Consider the following 19,594-nt stretch of genomic DNA (forward strand, 5'->3'; position numbering starts at 1 on the left):
ACAGATGTACACATGTAATGTACTGCAGCAATCTGTCACATGCATACCTTCACCCAAGTTTAGTTCTAGTACTAATGTACCGATTCTAATTGGACAAACAACTCTGATGGCTTATGGAGTGGTCTGTGTGTGCACAAATTACGTGAATGCAGAATGCAATGCTGAAAGTTAGCTTGCAATAGCATTCAACAAGTTACTTCAGGCAAACAGGTGGCTGGCTGAAATACGTTAAAACACTTTCCCACAAACAAGTCCCGCCCCCTGTGTAACCTCAACCTGATCCTGGCAAATCCCTGTCTGCTTTTTAATGAAATTACATCATTTTGGGGAATGGGCTGTTTCTAGCATCAGAAAAGGGAAGGAAAGGAAAGGACAGGACAGAATTGCTTTGTTGATCTATTCTGAGGTTTACTTATACTGCAAGGGCAGTGACAAATCTTAGTGCAGCTGCTCATCTGACTGAGTCTCAAACAGTGTGGTGACCAGGCCCGTCATAGCAATGCTGCATTTTAACAGCTTCCTGTAACTGCTGTAAGAAGGGAATGATTGCAAGATATGTCAGCACTCACTGTGAAACCACAATACAGGCTAAAATGTCCTTGAAAGGCAATGTCAAAGTCAAGACAGTTTAACACGGCTCTACATTTTGCTTGAGCAAATTATCTGATTGCCAACAGTTGATGAAACTATAAACTTCCAAAATAAGAAAGAAAAGAAAAGCAAAAGAATAAAATGCAATCCTGTTAAGCATCAGCTTGTCTTGTTTTTTTTCATCTGTTGTGAGGATTGGAGGTGCAGATTCCTACATCCAAGGCCACAATTCTAGCTGCTGTTTTAGCATGCTACTTCTGACCCTCTGACTCCTTTCTACTGTTTCAGTATGAACTGGAACAGCCCAAGTTAACCCATCTTATTCACCTGACTTTCACTCCACTTATTTCACAAAACCTTTCCTGGGCCATCATAGCCCCACGGACTCACTCATTACAATATGCTAGTGGCCTGGGAACTGCAGTGACACCAGTCTTTCCTGAACCACAGGGAAGAGATAGCCAATGTGGCACCCTCCAGCTGTGGTTCGACTGCAACTCCCACCATCCCTGACCACTGATCCTGCTAGCTAGGGAGTTGTAGTCCAACAACAGCTGGGGACCCACACTGCCCTAGAACTAAACCTCAGTAGTAAAGGACATGCAGCTGCCCTGGGCTGGAGCAACTGCAACTATACAAACCACTGACAGCAGGGCTGGGAAAGATCTCTGCCATTCAGAATGCACAGCTAGTGTGACCAATGGTCTAACTCAGATCTCCCTAACATGGTAACCTCCAGATGTTTTGGACTCCAACCGCTATCATCCCTGATCATACAGCGTGCTTGCAATGGCTGGTGGGAACTGTAGTCCAAAACACCAGGGAAAGGCTATGTCTGGAGGAATGAGGGAGAGTAGAGGGAGCTGCCCATCCAAAATCCGACCCCCTCCCAAAGATGAGGGCTTAGACCCTGGATCGTGGTGGTGGGACGCTGAGAAGCAGTCTGGGGAAGGTGCTGGTGGAAGGGGGTTTGAGTGATCAAGGGGGGTCAGGAGAAGGAGGGCCTTCCAGGTTAGAGGCTGAGAGTCACAGTGTGAGTGCAGACTCAAGACAGAGGTGTCAGAGGTTGTCCTTGTTACCCGGCAGCAGGGCAGTCCGAGCCCTGTTGGCTCGCCTCCTCCTCTGACACCCCCCTCGAGGAGAGTCCTGCACGTTGCTGATAAATGGGCCAGACAGGCTCATACTCTTGATGCAGCCTTCGTCTGCTTGGGATGGATCCAGAGTGAGAGGCTAGAGGGGGGAGGGGGGAGGGGCCAGTGGTCAGTTTCAGAAATGATTCAGTTGGATTAAGATGTGTTGCTATTTTAGATTAATCAAATGCTATTTGCATCCCATGCTTTCCTGCCCTGTGGATCACCTGGGCTCACCTGAGAGCTCCTTGACAGGTTGTCTAACTCAACAGAAGGCAACTTCATTTATCCAACTTTTACTTCACTTTCACATTGAGGGAGCAGAGCAGTACTGTACCCGATTCCCTCGAGACAAGTTCCAACAATGCTCAAGAGAGAAAAATCTGTTCCATCTATTTTATGCACACACAGAGAAACATCACAGTCCATGCCAGAAATGGCCAACTTATTGATCACACTTATACATGATGTAAACAGCATTATTAAATGTGATTCCTTGGCAGAATTATTTATACACTTGCCATGGGGCAATTAATGCACCAGGGAGACAAAATAAATGGGCCTCAGACTATGAAAAATGACCAGCCTCTTGTACTACTTCAAAGCTACACCTCAATTCTATTCAGTTTCCTAAACGCAGAATTAGAGACTGATTGATGTAGGAGATCAGCCTTGGTATGAAAGAGAAGTAACTGGCCAATGGCAGACATAGACACAAGGTAGAGTGTTCTAAGATGGTAGGACTTTAGTTGGTAAGTTGTCGTCTCATGACTGAGTTATCTCATTCATGTCACAAGCGTCATGTTTGTGGAAAGTTAATATGCCAAGTTTCTAGTGTAGCTTTTTCCTGGTCCAGCTATTGTTCTGCATTTAGTGAGTTATGCACACACAGAGAGGTGTGCAGGAAACATTCAAATATGCAATCCCTTATCTGCTGCATGGAGTACAATTCTAGGAGTTACTACCTAATGCTTTATCTACACATATGGTTTGGCTGTAAACTGCTCATTTAGGACAGGGATAACTAATGTGATGCTCTCCAGCTGTTATACTGCAGCTTCCACCATCCCTGACCATTAGTCATGCTGACTGCGCTGAGGAGCATTGGAGTCTAACAACATCTGGAGGACTCCTATCTCTGATTGAGATGAGCAAACTGGCTTTGCTATCTTCTTCCATAACAATTAATAATGGCTCAATTAGGTCCTTTGGCAACAGGCTGATGCTTTGTTAATGTAAAGAAGAAAGTGCTCTTGTGAGCTTTCCAGAGGCTTCTGCTCACTGAAATGGAATGGTGAACTAGGCAAAGCTCAGGCCGATTTGAGAAGCCAGCACTAACCTCCTAAGGTACTCATTTCAGCAACAGTTTTACGTGGATTTGAATATGTAACATATTCACTGGGCAAACGCCAAGCCCTGCAGACTTGGCATTCCTGCAATCCATACCAGTCATTGCAGATATTTCTTCTACGATTGAATAGAAGTCAAAGGAAACATTAATGGCGTAACATACTGGTTCATGCTGGGTTGGCGGCTGTGTTTTAAATCTTGTTAGTCAACTGGACTTTATACAAATCATGTCATAGAATACGTTATGAGCCTTACATCATCCCTTGTCTAAAGGAATATTCTTTGCGTCCAGTGACTATATAGCTGGTTCATTTCTTTAGGGTACAGAAGAGTTCGCTGCCTCCAGATAGTGCTTATTTCAAAGTTGTTTTACGTCTGCAGTAAGCCATTCTTTCTGCCAGTTAAGAAATGCAAAGCCAAATAATACAGGAACTCATCTCAGCTGTAACCGAATAACATCCCTTTCTCCCGCCAGTTTGCCCTGGGCATACCCACATGCTTTTCTTGGAGATGAATGCTATGTTGTAGTTCCTAGGAGAGGGCTGTTCTTCGAACTGAACAAATACGGGAATGTTTTATCCCCTTCCAAGCATGACCCCCTGCTTAAGATGTGACCACAGGAAAAGTACAGTGTTCTTAACAGTTAGTCTTCTGTCAAACGTAAGAACCAAACTGCATATCCTAAAACTTCACATAGCACAACTGTTCCCGGACTGTACCACTTTGGAGGGTCATGGGTTTGAGCCCTGCATTGGGCAAACGATTTCTGCACTGCAAGGCACTGGGCTAGATGATCTTTGTGGTCCCTTCCAACGGTACAATTCAATGAACCCAAGGCAGTATATTGCTAATAATGTCTGTGATATTGTGTCAGAATTGTGTATAGTATTTTATAGTATTTTATTGTTATGGTGGTGTTTTAGCGGCTGTTTTTTTTCCCACCACGTGCACAAGCTGTTATTTATGTGTTGTTTTTACCTGTATGGGCCTATGGCCGTAATAAATATTGTTTGTTTGTTTGTTTGTTTGTGTCAGAAGCTGTTATTCTAATAGGATTACTCTATTAAAAATATTCATAGAGCACAAATGTAACTTTAACATGTAACTTTGTTGTGTATATTTGCTTTAAAATTGCTGATTTTATTCATATTTTGATAAATTCCACATCAATTTGTTTTACTTTTCCAGATTTTTAAAATGCATATTATACAGTGGTACCTCGGTTTACGAACTTAATCCATTCCGGAAAAGCGTTCTTAAACCAAGTCGCACTTTCCCTAATGAGGCCTCCCGCTGCCAGTGTCCTTCCACCGTTCGGATTCCATTCTTAAACCAAGGTAAAGTTCTCAAACCGGGGCACTATTTCCGGTTTTGCGGAGTTTGTAAACCGAATTGTTCTTAAACCGGACTGTTCTTAAGCCGAGGTACCACTCTATATCTTTTCTAGATAAACTGCTTATGGGTTTTTTGTTTTGTTAATGTTGTTGATTAAATAGTCTCTCAACCTTTTCAAATAAATAAACAAATGGATATGTGTTAATTATTTGCTTGCATAAAAATGTCCCAACACACCAGTCCTAGGCACAGATATGGTATACATACATAGTATCTCATTGCGTTCCATTACTTCTGAGTTTGGGAAGAGAGTGTATTTTAGAAGCTATATTCTTTCATATAACTCAACTTTAACTTTTGCATATGGAACATCTGTCTTTTTCCAGAAGCATTTAACAATCCCAGGCCCACTAAACTTCCTTGCAAAAGGAGTAACTTGATTTGTATATCCCAAGAATACTATTAAAATAATGAACCTCTGAAATGCAAGCTATTCGTAACTATGATCCTTCATTCACCTTTTATCTGTTAAAAATGGCTTAAAGTGTAACCTGCATTCATCTTTATGTAAAGCTGCATTGATACGCTTGGCGCTAAAGGGAATTCCATTTCACTTGTGTCTAGTACTGCTCGCCGTCGAAAACCCCAGATGCAGGAACCGGATCTGTCTAAGCTAATCAAATTATTTTAATCATCAGTGCCATTAACAGCCATTACGCTTCGGTTACAAGTTTATCAGCAAAGCTCTCATTGCTAATCAGCAGAGTAACTGATCTTTGCTAACGAGGCTGCTGCACTTTCTCTATCTGAAATCACTGAAATGTTATTGTAAGTTCCCCTAGGACCAAGAAAAAGGAAGACAGGATATTGAGGAATAAATTGGCCATGACCTTAGTCGAGAGCTGCAATGTCATTCATTTGCTGCTTAAGGAAACTGCAGCACATATGAGGTTGCCCTCTGAACACTGATCCATTTAACTCAGCGCTACTTCAACTGGCAGTGGCTCTTCATCTTCTCAGGCAGATCTCTGAGCCAATATAGCCATCACAATGAATGGTGCTATCCTAAGAAAGCTTGTGGAGATTTGAGTCTTACAGAGTTGGCCATGCATAGGATTTCAGTCTGAAAGATGGAGACTGAACGGCAGGCCCTACTGCTGAGCTCCTTGCTGTTGTCACCACTGTGTCTGAACATGTAATTATTTCCTATGTGCAAGGAGGAAAGCGGAGTAGCTGGCTGGCTGGCTGTGGCCAGGAGAAAGTGCTAAATGAAGGTTGGGGAGCCTCAGTCTCCGGGGATGAGTGTCTCTTTCCGGCCCTTGAGACCACACCCCTCACTGGCATTGCTTGGCACTCTCCTCAGGTGCAACCTGGTTGCAATGTGTACTTGACCTCTGATAATGCCTCTTGCCTGCTTGGATACAGGACAGAGAGGCTGTGTGTGGTTGTATGCAGAAACTATCCCACTGTAAAAAGGGGACACGGGCCTTCATTTTGCCTCTGGCTGCTGACTGCTGTTGATGGAGCTGCTCTCATAAGGTTAAACAGAAGGTACCATGGCTCTCAGGCTGAGGAAGGTTCCCCCTTGCACTAAATCAGCTTGAAACCATAGAGTACAACAAGAAAATTGTCTCAGTTCCTCCCCCCTTATCTATTTTATCTTTTCTTTCAGTCTTGTCAGAGACAGAGAGCCCACCTTTTCCTAAGTGAATCCAGAACTTTTAAATGTTTTTAAACATTCTTCAATGTTTTAAATAGGTTTTTATTTTACTTTAAATTGTACAGTTTTAACATATTGCTGCTTGCCGCTCCAGGCTCCTTTAGGCAGAAGGGTGGGATAAAAATCTAATAAATAAATGAAACTTCCCTAGAAACGTCACTTCCATTAGCTCTTATAGGTTAACAACTTTCTAACAACTTAAAAGTCATGTTGCCATAGCCTAGGCTCAGTGGTTTTCATCTCTTAGTGCTGAGGAATATGCAGTAAATTGTTCTCCTCCCCTTTAGAATAGGGGTCAGCAAACTTTTTCAGCAAGGGGCCAGTCCACTGTCCCTCAGACCTTGTGGTGGGCCGGATTATATTTTGAAAAAAAGAAGAAGAACGAATTCCTATGCCCCACAAATAACCGAGAGATGCATTTTAAATAAAAGGACACATTCTACTCATGTGAAAACACGCTGATTTCCGGATTGTCTGGAGGCCAGATTTAGAAGGCAATTGGGCTGGATCTGGCCCCCAGGCCTTAGTTTGCCTACCCATGCTTTAGATAACTGTCTTTTAAAAACAGCTATCTTCTCTCTAGGCTAAACACTCCAAACTATCCACTTCCCCAATTCTGTCAAAATCCCCCACAGCTTCCTTTTATCAGCTTTACTGCTTCTTAATCCTAGCCAATTTGTCCACATGCCTTCTGAAATGTGGCCAAATGAAATAAAACCGAAGGGAGCAGTCCGGGAACAGACCAAAGCGATGCTGAGTGAAGGATCATGCCTAAGGCTGATAAAGATAACACAAAGGCAAGCTGGACTTGTAAAACCTTGTTTAGATGAGTACTTACAGTCCCAGGTCGTGGATAAGGAATTCTTCCCTGATAGGGAATCAGCTGGTGGTTTGGCCCTTCCTTGTGTGCAAACGGCCCATTGAACACTCTCTGGATATCAGACAAGTGATACACACAGACTGCTGAACCTTTAAATACAGAGCTGGAGAAGAAAAAGAAACAAAGAAAGAATCTGTTCATGCTACCTTCTTGTTACTGTGCACACAAAATCATTGACACCATTCTAGCTTGCTTACAGAATCACAGAACTGGCAAAATTGACACAAGGATAACTGTGACTTTAAAGAGGAATGGGAACCTTTTACAAAGTACCTAAAGACGCAACAAAGTGAACTGGACTCCTTGGCAGGCTTTGAATAAACACTCACAATTTTTTTATAGATATTAATTAGTTAGATATATTAAGGACTTATACAATTCTGTAGCATGCAGAGAATAGCATTCATAGAGAAACCAGAGATTGTAACTGAGGGAAGTCAGGGGGGTGGTGGCAGGTTGTTTATGGGAGGGAGGGGGAGGGGGGAAATGAGGGAAAAAATTAAGGATGATATGTTTTAAGATAATATTTTTGTTGAATTACCTAATTAAAAATTAAAAAAACAACAAAACAATAACAACATTTTGCTGTGTTTTTCAAGTGTCCAAAGCACTTCGCCAGCACTATTGAGTTGTAATTCTTACAACAACCCTTTAAGGTAAATCAGCATTATTATCCCCATGCGAAGGATTGAGACTGAGGAAAAGCAGCTTGCCTAAGGCCACCTAGTGACTTTGTGGTAGATGCAAGATCCATACAGGATTGTTGTACGGATTAAAAAAGATTATGAGGAAATACTTTGAATGCTCTGAAGTATTACATTTCTATTGGCTATTGACAGCCACTTTATTTAGAAACAGGGATAAGTATATTCTAAATAAGATTATTTGAATCCCCCTTTGGATCTTGAAGTATGGGTTCCCCCAACAAAATTTAAAAATTTGGCTTTGTAATTCGGAATTTATGTGATGTGATTTAATTTGATGTGATAGGCCAGTTAATAAAAATTACTTAATAAAATAAAATAAATAAGATTAATGAAATGTCGATCTTGGTAAAAAATAATATATATTTTTTCATTTCCCCCCAATTTTTCTGAAATAGATTAAATTAAAGCCGAGACTGAAAAACACGAGAACCCAAAATGAGATCTGAAAGAACGCAGAGTAATAGAAACCCCTGACTTTTCAGTTGCTTCCAAATGTCTGCACACAGAATGGCTAAGAGGTAAACGGGCCTCATTAAAGGGGTAATTAGTTTTCCCAGGTTGATTACAGAGTTAAAGGATGCAATCTTACACTGCAGAAGGATTTCCCACCATGTTTTTGATGCATCTTGCTTAATCTTCATTCTCTAGTTTATGCAAATATATCTGCTGAAATGCTTATCATGGCAGCTTGAAGCTAAACACTACAACAAAGTTTTTTTAAAAAAGCAACTACACTTAAGCAAATTAGAATTTAATTAAGGCTGCACTCTGAATGATTAGATGCAAATCTCATGCTACTTGGTGATTCTAGACGTTAATAAAATCAGTGATATTGAGTTGGGAGTAAGTGCATTTGAGACTGTAGTTTAAATGTAAAACACATAGATATTTATGTTTGGTAAGACAATTTAAGATGTAAGACCTCGCTCTCCCAAAATTTACATTGAATATTCCTTACCACCCAAATATTCCCTTCTCTGTACCACCACTGAAGCATGAATATGTCCATGCTGTACAAGTAGATATGCTCTGTGTGAGTCCTTCTTCAAATTTTATGGGAAATGCTGCCAACAAAATGCAGAAACGACTGCGCATTTTGCTGGCAGTGCTTCTTCACTTGTAGCCACTTTGCTTTTCTAAACATTAATCAAATTTTACATAGTACGGCATGAAGCTGTGTGGAGGGGGCTAAAAAATGTCTTTCACAAATGGAATGGAAATTGGCCCCTGCAGAGAGGAACATAACTGCTGCCATAGTGTTGATGGGCCTCCAGAGACCTAAAGCAGTGAAGTGGCTGCCACATCACAGAAATTCCCTCTTTAGTCCAAGGAATAATGTGCTAGACCTGGAGGCATAACATGTGGGCAGATGGAAGTGGCAGGAAAGTCTGCCTCTTAAGGAGGGCAATTCGTGTTTCTGGAAGTGGCCTCTTCATGCCTTGTGGAGCAGCTAAGGATCGGAGGTGCCAGGAAGCTGTCTTGCCGACAAGCAAGTGCAAATGATTGCAAACGCCAGTCCTCTCACAGTGTGTGACATGAGTAGCTGCTCTGTATCAAGGTGCTGGTGCCACAACTGGGCATTCAGAAGAGCAAGACCCTTTGAGTAAGGCGGCTCCATTTAGCTCTCCTAGTAGATAGTCATTGACAGGCAGATCCATCGTGAAATGGACAGTTCCTTTTCTCAAGCCACCTGCGTGAAAGGCCATCCCTGCAAATTGTGGTACAACTGCTGTAAGAATTACCTATTTTCTCTCTGTGTGAAGAGCTGCTTATTTTGTCTGTGCTAAACTGGCTGCCAATCAGATTCTCTGGATGCCTCTCAATACAATCCTTAAGGAGGAATGTTGTAAAAGTGCCACAGAAATAAGTGCCCAAAGGAACCATCTCAATGGCTCTCTACCAACACACATACATGCATTTGGTGACAGTAGGACATGGCCCAGCCAGACCAACTAAACTTCCCACTCATGTGACAGAGACCAATGCCCATGTCTACACCTTGGGTTCCTTCACACTACTATGTTCTACCTCTGCAGGCAGAGGCCAGTTGCTGAGGACCACAAGTGGGGAGACTGGTGTCTCACTCAGGTCTTGCTTGTGGGCTTCCTATAGGCTTCTGGTTGGTTACTGTGAGAAAAGGTAAAGGTAAAGGTACCCCTGCCCGTACGGGCCAGTCTTGCCAGACTCTAGGGTTGTGCGCTCATCTCACTCTATAGGCCGGGAGCCAGTGCTGTCCGCAGACACTTCCGGGTCACGTGGCCAGCGTGACGAAGCTGCATCTGGCGAGCCAGCCCAGCACACGGAACGCCGTTTACCTTCCCGCTGGTAAGCGGTCCCTATCTATCTACTTGCACCCGGAGGTGCTTTCGAACTGCTAGGTTGGCAGGCGCTGGGACCGAACGACGGGAGCGCACCCCGCCGCGGGGATTTGAACTGCCGACCATACGATCAGCAAGTCCTAGGCGCTGAGGTTTTACCCACAGCGCCACCCGCGTCCCATACTGTGAGAAAAGGATGCTGAATTAGATGAGCATTTGGCCAGATTCAGCAGGCTTCCTCTTAAGTTATTACTTCTGAATGAACGGTTTCAGGGTGGGTACGACCAGCGGGTCCGAACCCACTAGCTTCTTTGCACTGGATGCATTTGAAGAGGGCTGCTGTGTTCACAAAAACAGGGTTTGGCCTAAAGTGCAGCCTAGCTGGAACCAAACAAGCATACGTGAAATGGAAGGCTGTTAACATCCTACATGTGAGATAAAAGAGCTTTTAATAAGGTGCCTAAAAAGCCAAGTAATATACGATGCACTTAAACACAAATGGCGCTGCCATTATGTTGTGTACATGAAAGCAGATGGATCCCTAGGCTTATGTTAGAATGGACAGGAAAAAGCAATAGGAATGTACATTGCCTGCACTTTCTTATGTGAGAACCAAAAACAAAAAGAAACAAACAACTAAAAACAACATTTAAAACAACAACAACGAAAAGCATTTCTGGGAGTCTGGTCAAGCATGAGAAGTGTGAGAGCTGACCTGCCTTTTATTTACAATAAACTCAGCCTGAAATGAAAGGATTTATAACAAGAACTGAAACTCTAAAACTGAGCACGGTGGTGGTGGGGGGGGGGTAGAGAGAAAGGAGATTACAGCTGACGATGAAACTAAGGGAATACTCTCTCCGTGTATCTGAAGAAGTGTGCATGCACACGAAAGCTCATACCTAGAACTAACTCAGTTGGTCTTTAAGGTGCTACTGGAAGGAATTTTTTTATTTTGTTTTGACCATGGCAGACCAACACGGCTACCTATCTGTATCTCCAAAGGAGATTAACCAGTGATCATTAGGGCATGCCTACATTACAGACTTAGTTTAATAGTTATTAACTCACTCCAGAGACACCTGGAAGTATAATTCTTTGCCAGGCGAGGATTCACCAACAAAGGTTTTCTGCTCTGTAATTTTGAATATTGCTTTGGATGAAGACATGACAGTGAAGCTGGGGGTACCTCAGGCTCAGGAGCCCAGTGGGGCCTGTCAACCCTCCACAACTGCCCCACCACCACATACCTTTCTCCCCAGGCTCCCTGATGCAGAAACAAGCCTGCTGTCTACAGCCGAGGTGGTACAACTGGATCAACCTGAGGGCCACCCTCCCTTTTGGGCAGCCTTCTGGAGCGCTGTGGGGCTCCAGGCAAAAGCAGGGAGAGCAATGAATTTTACCTTAGCCTAGATTCCATGTGCGCTCACTCACACACCTGTCTCTGTTCTCCATCCAGGCAAGGAAGAGCCATGAGCAGAGTTCAAGGGCACAATCCAGCCAGGAAAAAAAAAAGACTCAAGGAGGCTGCAAAATAGAGCTGATGAGGGTTTTCCTTGGGTTGGGGGGAGGATAAAGGTGAGCAACCGGAGAGGCCTGGGGGCCCTCATTCAGTTCCTGGGCCTGAGGTCCCCCACCTTGGGAATTTAGGTAAAATTTACATTCACTGCTTCACCCACTTTTGTGTCTCTCCCAACCTGCCCCTGGCATGTAGCCCGCAGAAGTTTGCCCCCAAAGGAATGGGGTCCTTGAGCCAAACAACCTTTCCCCTCTGTGCCTGGATGTAGCTCCCTCACTGGAATGGAGAGAAAATGGCAGACACACCAACTGAACAATTTCTTAAGTTGTATCCTGCTTTCCATGTGGGATTTGAGACGTGGTCTTCTGATGGATGTGTGTATGTGGGGTTTGCATTTGGGGTTTGCAGGAACTTAAACTGCAAACAGGAGTGATATTACACTAGGTATGTAATGATTACAATAATATAAGCCTTGGCATAGTAATTCAACATGGGCTCAGAAAGGCAGAATATTTACCAGACACTGGACTATATCCTGCATTTCAGTGCTGTACAAACCTTACATCAGGTTCTAATCTGATATTAAAGTTTTCAGCTTACTGAACCTTCCCTTCCCTCTCTGAATCTTGCAAGATAAGCAAATCTGATTCTACATCACATGTGGGTTCCAAGGGAAAATGTACCAGGATCTGTTGTCCTAAAATCACTGTTCCGCTGCTCATATAGGTGTGAGCATAAATCAGGTACAAAATGCATTAATCACTTCAGGCTATGCACCCTATGTTGAATTTATTATGTTTTCTTCAGCACAAAAAAACCTGATTCATTTCAGAAACACCCATAGAAACATGGGCTTCAATTAAAACTAATTACAATCCTGTGTTCTAACATGTATCTGCTGTTTGGAGCATGCAGAGGTTGAAAATAAAATAGGCTCTGCTGCCAAATGAAATCCATTAAGACCTTTAGTTTTAATTATACTGCATGTTTGGAATGGTGTGTGTGTGTGTGTGTGTGTGTGAGAGAGAGAGAGAGAGAGAGAGAGAGAGAGAGAGAGAGAGAGATCCTTAGGGTCTTGTGGAGAAAGAAACGTACAGCAGCATAAACTCCTGCATACAGGACAGGAAACGTCTCCAGGGCCTGGAATAGAGTCAGTGCTCCCTTGCTTACCACCTTATATGGCCTGCCTGAGCCTAACCCATTTTCCACTTCACCATATGCATTAGGCAAACCAATTTCTAGCTCACACATCCTGCGTATGTAATCATAAATGTGGTCTTTCTGCCCCCCCCCATTCCCCTGCCTCTACTCCTACTGGTAAACTTTATTCTTTCACTGTTGACAGTTGCTCAAAAGAAAAAAAGGCGGCTCAGCTGCTTAAATGATACCTTTTTGATTGCCAAGCAATTAAGAAAGAAAGAAAATTATCATATTTATTAGTCTGATGACAACTGGAAATGCATGCTACCAATGTAATTTGGTGATGTGCCTAGACAGGGAGCAGTTTCTGATTATTCAGTACACACACATACAGTACAAACCAACCTCAATAAAAATTGAGTTGTTAAAGCATTGGATGGTTGGGGGGGGGGAGAGTCCTTTCAGTTTGATTTGTCTTTTGACAGTGAAGTGTCTTACAGTATTTTTTGAGCCCAAGGGACAGAGTTAGAATTTAAATTATTGGTTATAGATCACACCACTAAGAGATAACTAACTGTTCTCTGTCGTCAACAAAACAGCTACAGTGTTGGCTGATACAGAACAACAGATAAGAAGGTAGGGAAAGGTTCATCTCCAATTTTAGAACGACATTCATGAAAATCAATGGGAAGATGGCAGACAAACGTGTCTTCCAGTTTACAAATGTGTGGAAGCCATTTATCTGACCCAATGCCTATTTAGAGACGTCGCTGGAGCACGTGAGACCAGACACATGGAAAAGGTTGAAATGCTGCTCCAGTATTGTGTGACTGGACCAGAGGGAACGTACGATGAATGGTTTCAGGGAAAAACCTCATAAGAAGCTTGGAGAGGTGTGTGTGCAGAATGCTCTCACTTTTTTCATGGCTGCAATGCCACCCACTGTGCAGTTGAGGGGTCTGTGGTTCCCCCTCTTCTCTTTGCTGCATCTCTCACTCTACCCCCCATTGCCTCAGGCCCTGTGGTCCCCAGACGTTAGCGAATGAAGAAATACAGTCCTGGGGCTGGAAAAGGTCCTCCATCCCTGGCCTAGGGCAATCAGACCACCACCTTTGATGTCAGGATGCAGCTTTATTGTACAGAAAGCCTTTGGGTGCTGCTATTCCATGATAAAAGCTATACTGTAGTTAAAGCTTTTAGTTAAAGCTATGGTTTTCCCAGTAGTGATGTATGGAAGTGAGAGCTGGATCCCAAAGAAGGCTGATCGCCGAAGAATGGATGCTTTTGAATTCTGGTGCTGGAGGAGACTCTTGAGAGTCCCATGGACTGTAAGAAGATCAAACCTCTCCGTTCTGAAGGAAATCAGCCCTGAGTGCTCACTGGAAGGACAGGTCCTGAAGCTGAGGCTCCAATACTTTGGCCACCTCATGAGAAGAGAAGACTCCCTGGAAAAGACCCTGATGTTGGGAAAGATGGAGGGCACAAGGAGAAGGGGACGACAGAGGATGAGATGGCTGGACAGTGTTGTCGAAGCTACCAGCATGAGTTTGACCAAACTGCAGGAGGCAGTGGAAGACAGGAGTGCCTGGCGTGCTCTGGTCCAGGGGGTCACGAAGAGTCAGACATGACTAAATGACTAAACAGCAACAACAACAATTCCATGATAATTTAAATTACGGCAGTATTGGAAACATTTGCTTGCCATGTTACATAAAACCCCCACCTATTCCTTTGTGCGGATATCCCCTTAGACGAGAGGCATTTGTAAAACATGGGAATCGCCTCACCACAACTTCTCTCAGGCGTAATATTTAATCTGTGGATTTTCATTCACAAATGTGCAAGATTACCTGGATGTTGTGAAAATGCCATATACCAGCGTTGTTCTGGGGTTATCTGTTTCTAGCAGGAACACATCCTCTGTGGGAAAGAAGTAAAACAGAGGCTGAATATATCTGCGTGTGATTTCCAAACTGCACCACACATACCCTGACCTTATTCCATCTGAAGCCAATGGAATTTTTTGTTTAGGCTACAAACCCATGTTGCACAATACTTTTATTATGTCACTGACAAGATAGTCTGTCTGATGGAAGGAGGAGAAAAATGTTTAAAAGTGTATGTAGCTTATATGATAATCAAATTGGTGCAAGTTTCAAATGGATGACTCCCAATCCTTGATTGCCCTGAGGACATCACTTGCTCTATGCTCCTGAAGGCACCTCAGTGCAAATGAAAAAATCAGAGGGAAATTAGAGGAAAAAATATTTTTTTCTGTTTAGAAATTGCTACAATTATATACTTTAGCCTGTAATGTGGATGTATCTGAATCTAGTTACAGATAGGTAGCCGTGTTGGTCTGCCATAGTCAAGACAAAATAAAAAAATTCCTTCCATTAGCACCTTAAAGACCAACTAAGTTAGTTCTAGGTATGAGCTTTCGTGTGCATGCACACTTCTTCAGATACACGTGTATCTGAAGAAGTGTGCATGCACGCAAAAGCTCATACCTAGAACTAACTTAGTTGGTCTTTAAGGTGCTACTGGAAGGAATTATTTTATTTTGTCGTATCTGAATCTGTCATTTTAGCTTATAATGTGTATTATAATGGCTGATTTTGTTCATGTTTTGATTCTGATTTTAGCACTGACTTTCATTGACAATTTTAATACATATTTCACATGCTTTGTAAACCACTTAGAGGTTTTGGCCACAACAACTAAGCAGGAAATAATAAATTGTACCTAATTCATCAAAGTAGGTTTCTGTGCCATCGTCATCCATTACTGAACACACAAGTCTTGCTTTCAAATAAGTTGTCCACTTGTTCACAAGGCTGCGTTGTCCACCAGTGTCATTCTGGGGGTGGGGGGAGCAGAGAAGAAACCACTTACTAACTCCAAAAACTACACATCTACTAGCACTTTCAACATTAGTTAGTGATGTGTTTGGGTTTTTTTTAAAAAAAAATAATGCATGAAAATACACCAGCATTTTACTGTCAATTTCTCCTAAAACATGCATTTTTGCAAAGCAATATTTTTCACCACACGTATATATATTCTAACACATGATTTTTTGTACATATTACTTGGCTGAAGAACTGCTTTGCTAAATCTGGAGAAGTGTGAATTTCAAAAGATGACTGTGTTTCGGTTACTGTGAGTGGAATCAATTTTCTTTCCCATCCCTACTTTCAATTAGCATTTGGACTTTAAAAGCTTCTCATTTTTCCTGCCCAAACTGCACAATCAGGACACTAATCAGAATATCAGATCCTTCCACCACTGAAGAGACCTCACCATCTATGGTGTAGAATTGCATTATGAATGCACAACATATTTGCATTGAACAAAGAAACAAATTAAAGGTGGAAGTTAAATTATGAGGTTGCTACCAGCCAATGCAAATTATGTGGTACAGCTTCCTGGACTGAACCATATCTGGCTGCTGGTAGGTGGGCTGCATGCTAGAACACCGGCCCAGAAAATATAGGTAAATAGCATGTCAGAGTGGAAGAAAAGAAACACTAGCATGCCTAAGTCTTCTCTCTTATGGTGCCCCATTTCCATTTGCAGACAGGGTTGCTGTCCCTCATGGAAGAGCGTTCAAATATATAATACCCATCAGCAGTAAATGAAAGGAGCATATGTACCTAGCAGGCCACAGTGCAGAAACCATTCTTTTCATTCTAATAGGGAGCATTAGACCCTGTCCAACCCTTACAACAACAACAACAACAACAACAACAACAACAATTATTATTATTTATTATTTATACCCCGCCCATCTGGCTGGGTTTCCCCAGCCACTCTGGGCGGCTTCCAACAAAACACTAAAATACAATAACCTATTAAACATTAAAAGCTTCCCTAAACAGGGCTGCCTTCAGATGTCTTCTAAAGGTTTGGTAGTTATTTTTCTCTTTGACATCTGGTGGGAGGGCATTCCACAGGGCAGGTGCCATGACCGAGAAGGCCCTCTGCCTGGTTCCCTGTAACTTGGCTTCTCACAGCATGGGAACCGCCAGAAGGCCCTCGACGCTGGACCTCAGTGTCCGGGTAGAACGATGGGGGTGGAGACGCTCCTTCAGGTATATTGGACTGAGGGCGTTTAGGGCTTTAAAGGTCAGCACCAACACTTTGAATTGTGCTCGGAAATGTACTGGGAGCCAGTGTAGGTCTTTCAAGACCAGTGTTATATGGTCTCAGCGGCCCGCTCCCAGTCACCAGTCTAGGTGCCGCATTCTGGATTAGTTGCAGTTTCTGGGACACGTTCAAAGGTAGCCCCACATAGAGTGAATTACAAAAGATTCCTGTTGCTGACTTCTAGCAAGGTCATCAGATACAGAGCATCACACACATCCATCCCATGTTCTTTTGAAGCCTGGTTTTGCAAGTTTTGGCATAGACAAATGCAAGTGGAATTGTGCCCCGGGACTTTTAGCAAGTCATCTGGGTTTCATTATGACAATGATGGTTTAATAATATTTAGTGTTTTCTGTCTCTGGGTGCCTTCACAGCAACAACAACAGCAACAACAACAAAGAAGAACTAGATAAAAGCACAACAGGCCTTTTTCCATTGCTCAGCTCTACCATTGACATGAAAAGACCCAACTCACCAACCAGTTAGACCATGTGCTAGGGAAACTGTTTGTACCAAGGAGATTTGTGATGTTGGAAGCTTTCCTCCATGCACATTTGCTGCCCAGAAGAAGGACCCTACAATATCATCAATACCTGCATAGAGCCAGCCGGCCCTGGGCCTTATGAAACTAGCTGTGATTAAGAACCAAAGATGAGTCTACTGGATAAGACCAATGGCCCATCTAATCCAGCATCATGTTTTCACAGTAATTAATCCACTAGATACTGGTGGGAAATCCACAAAAAGGACCTGAGCACAAGAGCACTTTCCCCTCATACAGTCTGAAGTAAAATCGATTCATTCCTGCCTTCCTTTCTAAAGGAAAGCACAGAACTGTATCTAATTCCAGCCATTTCCAGAGATGTCTTTGGATGCTACTCCCCCCTTCTGCTGAAACATCATATCTATTTATGCAAGGGAGAAACGATCAAGCAAGTCAATAATGCTAAATAGAAGCTCACGGTAAATATAGACTCAAGCAGAATAATTTTGCTGACTCAGGCAACTACTCCACTGCAGGAACACTTTGCAAAATCAGGCATAGGGTATTGATAGCTGTCCTTCCTGCACCACTCCCTGCTTACCGGGCATATTCTAGCAATCATAGAGTGGATCTGCTTGGTGCTGCCACTGTTGTCCGTCAGTTTCTCCTTGAAAAAGAAGTAGACTTTAGCATCGTTGGGGTCAGTGCCATCTGGGATGAGGTGGGCATCCACAAACACAGGCTCTGAAATGACACAAAACATGCACCATGGAGAGCAAGAATCTACACCACAGACCAACTCTGCAGAAGCCTGCAACAAAATGGGACTCCCTGTGGTCATACAGCTGTTGCCTGCTGTGAGCTGTGGGGAATGTATATTCCAAAAGTCTGATTTGTTACCTGCATGTCAACTATTAATAAATTTATCAAGCCTAACTCGATAGTCCTGGAGAAAAGGTTTGCTTCAAGATACATATTCCAAGCATCTGATGCTATTTTTGTCTGAGAAATTATTAATTATGCAAAGTTTACTTTCTCTCCTCTTTCTCTTGTGTAAATTGATAAGATTATTTGATTGAGTGAGGGACACTGCAAAAAAGACTTAAATCTTAACTTTGAAATCCATGAAATTTGAAGAGTGCTACTTAATTTCAAGAGTACTACCTTGGAGTTTGGCTTGTCACACAAACCACATTGCAGATTACATGTCACCTGAGCAGAGATGTGTAAAAAGACATGCATACATAGTGTTGGATAGCAGATCAAATACTATGGCTGACAAATCACATGCCTGATATAGTCTGATGATCCATTTGAAAAATTGTATATATTGAAATTTGTCAAATTTGCCAATCAATTTGTCAAATGTGCCAAATTAATCTCTTGTTTTGCAGAAAAGCCAACCAAGCTTATTTATCTGTTTATAAAAGCATTTCCATGTCACCACTTACATGCTGCAACATGTACAACAATGAAACTCAAAACCTGGCTCTCTTACCACTCAGCCACTTGGAATTGTGTTGGTCGGTCCTCACAGCATTCCGTCTGGTTAAACTGCGGAAAATGGCAGCGTCAGTCCCCATGAAATCAATGTACATCCCTGAAAATAGTTCTTCATCTGCAGAAAGGAAAAAAGAGGGGGGAAATAAATGCATCCTCATTTACTTTGGGACAAATTCAGCAGTCATTTCCTATTTGATCCATGCACACTTTCTAATTTTGTCAGAAGTGGGATGAGAGCAGGATTTCCCTCTAACTCACGATTCCAGGTCTGCAACGGAGCATCCCATCTTCATGGAAACCTTTGGGCAACCATATAATTAAACAGAATAGCGTAACCAACCACAAATGTGGAGGAAATGTTTCGCGTGGAAGATCGTTTAGTGGTTGAAGTTGCCGGGGGAGTCAGCTTCGGAAGATGGAAAAAATTAACATGATGCTACTTCCAACAGAAACAGCCATCCCAGTTTATGTGCTATAAAAGTGGCAAAGTGGGGTGAAGGAGGCTCAAAATAGTTTTGTTTCTGGTGTGGGTAGGCAATGCAGCAGACCAAAGCCACACCCTAGTTCAGTTTCATGGGTGATAAGAGTCTAGAGCTATACATAATCAGGAGTGCAACCCGACCCTCAGCATACTTCGTGCTCCCAAGGGCCCCTGCGTGACTGTGCACCCTAGCCACTTACTGTGGCAAAGACAGAGACTGTCTGACTGTTGCCTCCAAGTGAGAATCGTAGCAAGGGCAGATGAAGAAGCAAAGATGAGCAAATAAA

At 42.8% G+C, this 19,594-nt stretch overlaps 1 protein-coding gene across 1 annotated transcript in view; it reads right to left on the reverse strand.

The window, feature by feature from the left end:
* The window catches only part of SEMA3C (semaphorin 3C), a 130,639-nt gene that overhangs the window by 28,504 nt on the left and 82,541 nt on the right, over positions 1–19,594 (reverse strand). The window contains exons 7-11 of the mRNA XM_081879141.1: positions 18,822–18,941; positions 17,925–18,067; positions 15,436–15,550; positions 14,541–14,610; positions 6,965–7,109 (exon numbers count right to left, since the gene is read on the reverse strand). Of these exons, the coding sequence (XP_081735267.1) occupies positions 6,965–7,109; positions 14,541–14,610; positions 15,436–15,550; positions 17,925–18,067; positions 18,822–18,941 (593 nt within the window). The remainder of the gene's footprint in view (positions 1–6,964; positions 7,110–14,540; positions 14,611–15,435; positions 15,551–17,924; positions 18,068–18,821; positions 18,942–19,594) is intronic.

This window comes from Podarcis erhardii, assembly GCF_964252035.2.
Source record: "Podarcis erhardii genome assembly, chromosome: 10".
Taxonomy (NCBI): Eukaryota; Metazoa; Chordata; class Lepidosauria; order Squamata; family Lacertidae; genus Podarcis; species Podarcis erhardii.